The sequence below is a fragment of the Pseudorasbora parva genome, chromosome 9 (assembly GCF_024679245.1).
Source record: "Pseudorasbora parva isolate DD20220531a chromosome 9, ASM2467924v1, whole genome shotgun sequence".
NCBI lineage: Eukaryota > Metazoa > Chordata > Actinopteri > Cypriniformes > Gobionidae > Pseudorasbora > Pseudorasbora parva.
In genome coordinates, this window is record NC_090180.1 from 44,888,350 (window position 1) to 44,900,362 (window position 12,013).

At 36.2% G+C, this 12,013-nt stretch overlaps 1 protein-coding gene across 2 annotated transcripts in view; it reads left to right on the top strand.

Moving 5' to 3' along the window:
- The first annotated feature begins 3,200 nt into the window (after nucleotides 1–3,200).
- creb3l3b (cAMP responsive element binding protein 3-like 3b) overlaps nucleotides 3,201–12,013 on the top strand; it is a 30,990-nt gene continuing 22,177 nt past the window's right edge. For both annotated transcript variants that reach the window (XM_067452810.1, XM_067452811.1), the window contains exons 1-2: nucleotides 3,201–3,333; nucleotides 9,156–9,266. In XM_067452810.1, coding sequence (XP_067308911.1) covers nucleotides 3,313–3,333; nucleotides 9,156–9,266 — 132 coding nt within the window. In that variant the 5' untranslated portion in view covers nucleotides 3,201–3,312. The remainder of the gene's footprint in view (nucleotides 3,334–9,155; nucleotides 9,267–12,013) is intronic.

Sequence of the window (12,013 nt, forward strand, 5' to 3'; positions counted from 1 at the left end):
CACACACACACACACACACACACACACACACACACACACACACACACACACACACACACACACACAAAGTGTTTCCACGTTTTATGGGGACTCTCCATAGGCGTAATGGTTTTAATACTGTACAAACCGTATTGTCTATCCCCTTCCACTGCCCCTGTCCCTAAACCTACCCATCACAGGAAACATTCTGCATTTTTACTTTCTCAAAAAAACTCAGTTTTCTTAAAAAAAAAACAAAAAAAAAAAACATGTTTTCCTCACGGGGACCTAAAAATGTCCCCACAAGGACAAGGATTTCGGATATTGCCATCTTTGTGGGGACATTTTGTCCCCATAATGTTGTTTTTTTTTATTCAGTAAAGGTTATATTTATTGATTAAAAGCGACAGTAAAGACTTATACAATACTACAAAAGATTTTTATTTCAAATCAAGGATGCTAAGAATTTTGTTCAGAATCTTTTTGATAATTTTAGAAAATGATATAGTGTGTTTAGTATTCGTTTTGCAGGTCTTACTATGGGGACATTTGGTCATCAAAATGAAGGCAACACAAACACACACTCACACAGATAAAATCTGAATCCCTTCTTTTTCTTCTGAATTCCTCCAGGATTTGGAACAGTGAGTTAATTGGTTTTCTTGACCTTTTTTTTTTTAGTAGATTCTATCGGAAACATTTCCGTGGAAGAATTGTGCTGGTGTAAGACTTTATCTGTTTAACTTGCGGACGTTCCACCTTTACAATTCACACACACACACACACACGAGTCAATAATATCACAGATCCTAATACGCTTCAGCTAGTTAACAAAAAGACAAGCCTCCCTGTCTGTCCGACCGAGCCAATATGACCTTTGCCCTTCGTTCTGTCTGGCTTGTTTCCTTTCATGTCTGGGAGGAGGCATAAAGAAATGTATTCTGACCAGTGTTCTTTTCTTTGTTGAAATTATTTTCTCTGGTATTGTCACATAGAGCTCCAGCTGTATTGAATATTAATTTCTGTTATGAATATGAAAATTGAATTGTTCAGTAACTTAGTTAATATGTTACTAAATATGCTTGTGAGGCTGTTGATATAGATATAGAAGTTTGCACAATAAAAGTGTGCTGATTTTGTCAAGCCAACATAAGTTTGTTCAGGAGTTATGTAACACTTTCCTCTTTTTTTCTGATGAGTATGTGCAGTTCTCAATATTACCCTTATCCTCTATGATAACAGCTGGGACAATTACAGGATAAGCGTGCACTGATTGCACAGTTCAGACTTATTTTGTTTAAGGTTTCAGTTTCAACCAAACTCGCTCATCCATGTCTTTATGGACCGACGCTTTGTACACTGGTGCGCAGTCATGTTGGAACAGGTAGTGGCCATCCCCAAACTGTTCACACAAAGTTGGGAGCATGAAATTGTCCAACATGTCTTGGTATACTGAAGCATTAAGAGGTCTATTCACTGGTACTAAGTGGCCAAGCCCAACCCCTAAAAAACAACAACATCCACACCCCATAATCCACCCTCCACCAAACTTTACACTCGGCACAGTGCAGTCAGGCAAATACCGTTCTCCTGGCAACCGCCAAATCCAGACTTGTCCATCAGATTGCCAAACAGAGAAGGGTGATTGGTCTAGAGAACACGTCTCCTCTGCTCTATAGTCCAGTGGCGGCTGCTTTACTCCACTGCATCCCACGCGTTGCATTGCACGTGATGTAAGGCTTGGGTGAGCTGCTCAGCCATGAAAACCCATTCCATGAAGCTCTCTACACACTGATCTTGAGCTAATCTGAAAGCCAAACAAAGTTTGGAGGTCTGTAGCTATTGACTCTGCAGAAATTGGCAACTTCTGCACATTGTGTGCCTCAGCATATGCTGACCCCGCTTTATGATTTTATGTGGCCTACCATTTCATTGCTGAGTTGCTGTTGTTCCCAATCGCTTCCACTTTGTTACAATATCACTAACAGTTGACCGTGGAATATTTAGTAGTGAGGAAATATCATGAGTGGACTCATTGCACAGGTGTAAATCCTCACGGTCCCACACTTGAGTTCACTGAGCTCCTGAGAGCGACCCATTCTTTCACAAATGTTTGTAGAAGCGTCTGCATGTGCTTGATTTATACACCTGGGGCCATGAAAGGCTGATTCAGTGATTTGGAGAGGTGTCACAATACGTTTGACAATATAGGGTAAATGTAAATGTTCTCTGTATAGATCAGTGACAGCAACAGAAGTTATATTATTACCCCAGATGGTGGCAAAGACGCTTACTCCTAATGAGTAACTCACTCAATAGTGAAGACTTTTATATTGAAAGGATTTAAACTTGTGTGAACACGGGAATACCCCCTTTACTGTTAAAAGGACAAGATTTCACAGCGGGCATTCAACAGATTTTTTTAAAATTATGAACATTGCACTGACCTTAAGGAATATGCTAAATCTGAATGCAGGTAAATAATAAGAGATTTTATTTATAACACACTTTTCATTCCGAAGAATCTCAAAGTGCTACAATGGAAAAGGAAATACATTTCGTCACTCAATCTCTCTCTCACAATAATAAAAGCTTCGACAATGAACAGTATCAATGAGAAGAAACATTTGTTTACGTTGCTAAGAGTGGTTGCTAAGGGTGTTGTGCAGTGATACGCAGAACAGTTGGGTGAAATCGGGTGAAATGATAGCCGTGTTTTATTGTGAATAAAACAGCTATTGACCAATCCGAGTCAAGGACTGGAACTAACCGTTTTATAAAGAACCTTTAATTTGATGGATTTAGTCTTAATGAATTTAGTTTTTATTCTTTTTTTCTTTAAATTTTAGGAATTAAACAGCTCATCCTACTTCGTGAGTAGAACTAAATGGAAGACGAGATGAGATTATGCAATCATTTAAGACATTTCTCCTTATAGAGCCTTTTTGGCATATTACAAATTGAGTCAAGACCCCATGCGCACTGAACCGATGTTTCCACCTGATTTAAATTTCACTTAGACAATGATGTCATCGTGTTGATTTATTTTGATGAGATCATCATCTCGTCACTGATAAACAGAATGCAGATCCTTACAGGTATGATCTGACCTGTCAGTCAAAGCCCTCTGAACATTAGCAACCCAATTGAATAATAGGCTCACTATCTGGAGTTTATCTGGAGTTTCAACTTTGTCCTGGAACTGAGAACACATTCAGAAACACAACTGTTCGGAGGACTGCACCACACGGACACACTATATTTTCTTCTCTGGATTTGAATCATTTTCTTCTGTTTGCTTGTATATCTGTTGGGGATTCTAGTGCCTGGAGCATGGCACTTCTCTCAGACAAGGTGAAGTATTGCATTTCCTTTGGGTTTACTGTGCATTTTCACTGTGTGTCATATATGGGGTCATTCTCAGATAACAGTGACATTTTTATGCTTTATTTAAAAAAAAACAAAAAACGTTCATTTGAAAAGGTTATAATGTCGATTGGGCCCACCTTAGGCCTAAAGTAACCGCCATAGACATTGTTGGACTGCCATACAATGGGTGTGTCCTCCAAAATATTGTATGCTTAAAATGCACTTGAAAACTAAATGAGTTTACCAGTGACATCGGTCAGTTTTTGTTTTAAAAAGATTCATATAACAAATATACTGTATATACACTTCACCGGTCAACATTTTAAAATAATTTATTGTTTTTGAAGTTTTGAGATAAGTAATTTATGCTATGCTCTTATGCTGTAAAATACAGTAAAACAAAAAAAATGCTCCTGTGATCAAAGCTGAACTTTCCTCAGTCATTACTTCACTGTCATTCTTCACTGTCAAAGAAATCAATCATTGATCGATTATCTTTAAATCAAATAAATGCAGCTTGCTTTGGTGAGCACAAGAAACTTCTTTCAAAATATTAACAAATAAAAATTATTTACTTTTGATCAATAAAGTGTATACAGTATATATTTGTTATATGAGTTTTTTTAAACATTAAAAAAAATCCAAAATGTGTAAACAGTATATATATAGTATATATATAAAAAAAAGATTTGTGTATCTAGTTACAAAATATTTCTTATTTAAATATAATCAGTTTTTTCACTTTTTTTTATTAATCAATTAATTGAATCCAGAGGGGAAAAAATTATAAAAAAAATCAAAATTAAGCAACACAACTGTTTCTCACATTGATAATAAATCAAATCATCATATTGATACAATGAAGGAAATTGGTTTAATAAATAGAAACTAAATAGAAAAAATATTTGTATCTGAACCACATAAAACGTGATAAATCCGTTTCACTCCGTCTTTTTTTACATACACAATTACCCAATATGCTTACAAAATATTTTTATATTTAAATAAATGTTGTCAATTCTCAAAAATGTTCATTGCATTAACTCAAATTTTGAATTTCAATGAACTCAAAACTTTAAGGCAACCAGGTAACTTTTTTTTTTTTTACAGTATATATATTTAAGTACAATCAACTTAGATGTTTAAGTAATTTAAACCTAAATTACATTAAACTGACTAAATCTGTAACATATAAAGGGTTGAAAATTGTGTAACTTATTTTGATGGTTACAGCAATATAAAACCATATGTTGTCATAACTTAATGGTCATAAAATGTTTTACAGTGCAGTGATAGGGTCAAATTAATTTTTAGCTTGATGACACAACCCAGAGAAAAATGTTTGTTTGGGAAGAATTTGATTAAAAAATGCTGAGATCTCTAATCTGAGACATTATTGAGATCTCTTATAAACCCTATGAGATATGTGTGAGATTACAGAGCTCTTTCGCTCAGGAGAAACGTTTGAGAATAACATTTATATCTCATCATTAGAGGAAAAAAGAGCATTCTGCTTTTTTGAGATTTCGTTGAAGCAGTGTATTTGTTGTGCTTGAAATGACAATAACACAACCCCGGATGATAATTATCTTAAACAAAAATAAAACCCAAGGCTCCTCTCAGAGGTTTTCCATTAATAACAAGATGAGGCAGAGGAAGTTCAACAGATCTACATTTAGACTAAAATGCCGTAATTACCCACAACCGCTCATCCATGAGAGATGTTTGTTGTGCCAGTGGATTACTCTGCCATCTATAATCTTGATTTACAACAGTAATTAGATAACATAAAACCTCCTTAATGGAATTGGAGTTTAAAGATTTCTCTTTTGTTGTGTCTGTGTGCATGGATTCAGTCTCACTTCACAAACCTTTACTGTGTCCTCAAAACCGTCATGAAATTGTCTCCTGCTCTTTAAAGGTTGACTCAGGTATGCCATGGTTTTGTGTGTATTAGCACAAGCCATATAAAACATATAAAGCTTATCTTCAGTGTAAAACCACATGACCGCGGAGCGATGTAAGTCGTGGGATGAGGTTGAGAGAACATACCCGTCTTAGATGAAAAACTAAGCTGAGGTTTAAAGGTCCAAAGGGTTTGTGGTATCGGTTGGAGAAATTGATCTGCTTTGGTATTAGATACCCACCTTCACTTTCTCATTCTTAACACGTGCTATCACAGGTTTCAGTTTTCAATATGGCTTTGTCATAGGCTACCACATGAAACCTTTCCTTTAGGAATCCGTCAATAAGCCACAGCCGACCATGCAAGGACAAAGGGAAAGTCTCTTTCTCTTTGTTAGATACCTTAGCACAGAGAATTTTGAAATAAAATATCCAAAAACCACTAGAACAATAACATATATTTTGTTGAATTGCGTATTATCCCAAATGTTTCCAAGAATGTTTAAATCCAGAGAAATAAGCCATTTTAATCAGGATGAGTCAATGACATCATACCCTCGGTTTCCATGGTAACACCAGAGACGCTTTAATATATGGTGTGTTTTATTAGACAGGCGAGCAACTGTTTGGACACATTCATCGACATCATTGTTAATCAGCTCAAAACTGCTAGTCTTATTGTTTAAACCATGATACTTATGGCACAATGTTTCACCATGCCTAACATCGATCTCTTACTGGAGTGTGAACAGGTGTCTTATAATAGCCATCAACTGAATGCACATTATAACATAACTTTCAATACACTCAAATGTATGTAATATGATACATGTATCTAATCAGGAAACATCTCACTTATGCTTTATTTAAACATCAAGTTTGTCTCAGAGAGTTTTTTTTTTAAATGTTAAGTGGCACTGTTGAAACAGAGACTCATTTCAGCAGAGACTAAAGTCTTTATTTGATCTCCATTCAGCTTTATCATTTGGTCTTGGCAGAATTTGATAAGAGATGTTTAATTTCATATGAAATCATACATATGAAAAGGCTGACAGCAGTTTTTGAAACATTTTGACATCTCATCCCTAACGAAACAAAAATATATTGCAGTATATTGGAAAATATCATGTAATATATTAGGCAATATATTCACATATATGGGATTTAATATTTATATTCACCAATATATTGCAATATATGAAAGCGGCAATCATTTGTATATTTTGCAGTATATTACAGGAATATATAATATATTGTATAATACCATCAATATATTATTCCATGTATTTACAATATATTATAATATATTTTGAAGTAATATATTGGTAAATATATTTTCCTTTCATAAGGGATTGTCAAGATAAATATTAATGCGGCGTGTTTTTCAGAGGATAAATGTGAGAGGGAGATTTAAAGTAATCAAAGTCTCAATCTTACCTCCAACAAACTGCTGTCTGCAAAAAGCAAGAGAGATCAAATGAATGATTTTTCTTCCCAAAGGCATTCATAAAATTCATTGAGGACTTTGGTCTAACAATATAGAGTATTTTTTCTTTTTCTGAAATCACCCCACTCACTGTAAACCTCAAAGTTTGCAAAACTCAAATTTGAGGCAATTTGAGTTGCATTGATTTTTTTTTTTTTTTTGGTTAAGAAATTCAAACTTTAAGCAAAACTAGCACACTTTTATTTTGTACTTGTGTATTTGAATGGCTCTTGACTTAAAGTATTTAAGTAATCTAACTCAAAACTCATACTTTCGACATACCTGTTCTCAAATTAAACTCATGCTCCATTTGTCACCATGATGGTAACCCCCTAAAAACAGAAACTCTTCTAAATCAGCATAGCTAAACATTAAACACTACTAAATCTTAAACAGCATTAATCTTGCATTATATAACACTCAGTGTCCCATTTTAATTATCTGAGCGTATGGTCTGAAGCGCATGGAGCAAGTGCACTTAGGACGTGTCCGAATCCTCTTTTGCTAGTTTAATGATGGGAAAAATGGTCGGCAGTATGGATATTTTTCTTACAAAACCTCATTCATTCGCACCTGAAGGCCTTTATTAAACCATGTGGAGCACTTTTTTAATGGACGGATGTGCTTTTTTGGGTTTCAAACTCAATGGACGCCATTATAAAGCTTGGAAACATTAGGATATTTTTTTAATATAACTCTAACTGTGTTCATCAGAAAGAAGAATGTCATTTAGGATGGCTTGAGGGTGAGTAAATTGGGCTCATTTTCATTTTAAAGTGAACTAATCTTTAACGTATTTTGCTGATCGGGTAGAAGTTTCTTTCTTTTACAGAGAAAAAAAAAATCCTTATTTGCGGTCTAACAGCTAATGTAATTCTACACAGATAGCTAATCAACTTAACAAACTTAAACAGAAAACCAGTAGTGCTGATTCAAAGCCAAGCTTTTCAGTTTCAATCCAGTGTGTGTGTGAGATGCTGAATCAGACTAGCTGCTCTGGGATGGAGTTTACTTTCTCTGGCAGAGGAAATCTTAACTCACAGCATTCAACTTTAATATATCAAAGAGCATGATATTCTTTTTCTTTTTGCCTGGAACAAGTCTTCATCTCTCATCTTCAACATGTCAGATGTAAAGCACAATCTATTCTAGGTAATGGGTTTTCGTGTCCTTGTCCTCATTATATCAGGTGTATGGTCGCATGGATTCATTCATTCTGCATTTGATGCTACCCTGTTGCTTTATGATGTACTCAGGCTTGAGGAGAGATGATTCTGTCAGAATCCTGTTGTGTCACAAACAGCCAGCTGTGTTTCAAATGTTATATTCTTTAGCACTGTTCTCTGTGCTGCAGCACTAATAACGACACTGCAGACTTTCACATCAATACTTCATGCCAGCCCAAAGGACCTGGTTAAACTTTAACGTCAAAGCAGCTTCCTCAATCTTTAATAAATTGCGGGCAGAAGATTTACATTCAGGACCTCAGACGTGGAAGTAACGAAAATCAAAAATGAGTGGTCACCATCCTGTTGCAGGGTGCTTAAGGACGCTTATATCATAAGTCAGAAAAGCCTCCATGATGTTTTTCTTCCGCAAGAACATCCTAATACCACACGTGTCTCCAGAGTTTCTCCTCAAAGTCTCAAACTGTGCTCAGATTTGTCAGGATGTCATTAATCTGAATAGACTGACAATAACTCTACATTTTGACTATCCGCCCACACTGAAGAGCGTTTTTGTACTGTGAAAACTGAGCTTGATGAATTAAAAAAAGGGGGTTTTGTTTTATTCAATTTACGAAGGTGCTATAAATTGAATCATCACATATTTTATTGTTTTTGTACAATATGGTATTTTGTATATGCAATTTACCATTAATACAGAGCATTCATTGCTTACGGCATGTTTTCTCATTACTTAAATAAAATCCTGAGTTTCCCACTGTCTAATTCAGACTTTGTTGTGATGTCCAGTCTTTCAGACAATAGCTGAATGCAACAAAAGACAGAACAGCATTGCTTTTGTGAACAGCACGTGTATTAAATGCTTAAAACTAAAGCAGTTTTTCCCACCTGGTTCAGATGATCGATTAGCCTGATCAGCTGATAACAACAAAACACATTTATAAGATGCTGTTTTTAGGATATTTCCACCTGGTTTAGATGGTCGGCCAGCTTTTATCTAAATCTGACTAGCTGATAACAGCCCAAAACCCCTTTAAAACCAGCAAACCAGATCAGCTTGGCCAGCTAAAATGCTATTGGTTGCCTCACCATTAGCACATCATAAGAGACGAGAAGTTGCTGCAAAAAAATGGAGGGGCAAATTATTTTAAGACTTTCTTGTGCGACATCTTAGGACATTACTTACACTTGTTTTTCTCCCACTTTTCCACCTCTTATCTATATTTCAGGGTTATTCTGGTATTGAACTCCTAGACCTGCTCCTTGAGCCACAAAAGGACTCTCATATGGAAAGCGATGGGGACTATGACAACCCTGCGTGGTCAATCATAGATCAAAACGTAAGTGAAATGCAATTGGATTTTTCCGAGTTTATCAGACAACCTTCTTACTGAGAGCACACTGAGAACATTTTATTTTTAGTTATTTATATAAATGAGGGACCCTGGAAGTCAGCACATTACATGTCTGACCCAGATTTGTCAACATCTGTGTGTGTTTGTATCTGATATCATACTGTTGTGTATTATTACAAAACATATAGTGAACTGTTTAGAAGATATTTTTGAGGGAAGTTTCTTCTGTTTAACAATTTATTTGTATTTGTATTTGTATTTGTGTGTGTGTGTATATTACAATGTAATTTATTCCCGATTACTCCAGTCTTTGGTGTCACATGATCCTTCAGAAATCCTTCTAATAACTGATTTTGATCAGAAGTGTATTTAGGAAAGCATTGCATGCTTTAATTTCCCATGAAACATGCTGTTACATTAGGGAAATTTATGGATGTCATAGTTGGATGGATTAATTTGTTAAAGCTGGCATTAAACTAACAAAGGTGCAAAGCAACAGCCGGTATAGGCAGAAAACACATCCTACTACTGAGCAATAAACAATTAGGACTTAACTCATCTAAATACAAACATTCAATTGTTACAATTTCAAAATTTTAAACTTCAAAATATTTAATCAGTTTATGACTAGATAAATGTATTCTTAGCAAGATGACAAAATGCATCTACTGTAAAATTAACACAGGATATGACAATATTTGACAAAATAAATACAAAAAAATGCATGATTTTATTATATTTAAATATTTGTTTTCTTATTTTGTGCTTATTCTTATTTTGTGTATGAAATATTTTATGTAAATATAGATATATTTTTCTATAGATATATTTTTTTTTCTGGAGCAGTTTGAGCTCCAGTAGCTCGTCTGTTTGATCGGACCACACGGGCCAGCCTTCGCTCCACTCGTGCATCAGTGAGCCTTGGCCGCCCATGACCCTGTGGCCGGTTCTCCACTGTTCCTTCCTTGGAGCACTTTTGATCGATACTGACCACTGCAGACCGGGAACAGCCCACAAGAACTGCAGTTTTGGAGATACTCTGACCCAGTTTTTCAACACATCAACTTGGAGGACAAAATGTTTACTTGCTGCCTAATATATCCCACCCACTAAGGTCCCGTCCACACAAAAATGTATCGTATCAATATTTTGTACAAACAGATCCGGCATTTTAGGAGTCTGAAACCGATATTTTTTGAAATCGGGTCCCAGAGTGGATAAATCTGAAACTGACACCCTTGCGTTTTTATGTGTACAGCCAATCCGTATATTTTGTGAAAGGGTGGTGTCAGTACACCATGTCCCCCAAGGTAAAGACTAGAAGGGATACAGCTACGGCCACTGGGCATGCACACATCAATATTGCATCATTTAATATTGCATGTATATTAATATACTATAATTATATATTAAAGCCGCACTTGGCTACTTTTGCTCTCGGGGTCCCCCTACAGTTTGGAAAAAATAATGTCCTCAACTACTGTCGTAAGATCTGTCATCCTACAACAGGGGCTGCCATCGCGCGTGCATTTGTTGACATGACAACCCTGATAGCCCTGAACTAGTAATGCGCGGGTCGTCTCATAACCCGCGGCCCCCGTATGTCTATTTAATGGTCGCGGGTGCGGGGCGGGTTGTAAAAATATATACAGTGGTGCGGTGCGGGCCAAATAACTTCATATAAGCGTCCCGCGGGTTGGTGCAGCACTAACAGTTCCCCAGAACACTGCAGGAGGAGTTCACATGCAGGTGTTCTTCTGGCGGCGCGTGTGAAATGTCTTCATCCCAGGTAACGTTACAGTCAGTGGCATATGTTTCAGCATGTCATATGAATATAATTTCATGGGTTTTATTTTTTTCAAACGCCAAATAATCACGATGCTCTCGTTTACAAGCCAGCATCATTATAGTAGTCTATTGGTTACCGTTTTACAGAATCTATATGATACTTCAGTTCAATGTTTGAGTGGTAGCTCACCGTAACAAGCAGGACAGCATCGGTCGGGCACGCCTCCTTCAGCTCACGCCAACGAGCAAACGCTGGTCACATGTTGATCCTCGTCCTGCCTTTAATCCCATCACTCTCTCGTTTCCTCTTATTGCTTTCCTCCAACAAAACCTTTTCTTTCTTATTTGTCTGTGCTGCTTCGGACATGACTATATTATCCGACGAACAAAGTTGGGCTCGCACGTCCGAATGTAAGGAAGTGTGTGTGTTGGTGGAAGTGACGTATATGCCGTAAAGCAGTCGAATTTTGTAGTTCTTTTTTTTTCTCGGGTTACTACCCGAAACCCGAAGTTTAAAAGTACGATTAAAAACGATACAGACCCCATCAGGCTATGGCAGACGTATCATTCAACCTATTGTAAGTCGATTTATCATCACAAGAGTCTTAAAAAATATATTATGGAGGTTGAAAAGTTACCTAGTGCTGCTTTAATATATGCGTGTACATACACACATATATAAACACAAACTTTTAATTTAGATGTGATTAATCATTTGACAGCACTAATTTTCATATAGCTAAACTTAATTCTCATGCACTCTCAAAAATAAAGCTGCTTTATTGGCATCAATGGTTCCATAAAGAAACTTCAGCATCCATGGGAACTTTCCATTACACAAAAGATTCTTTGTATTTTTTTCTATCATCCTAAAAGAGATTCTTTTAAAAACTCTTCACTGAATGGATCTTTGGGGAACCAAACATGGTTCTTCTATGGCAATG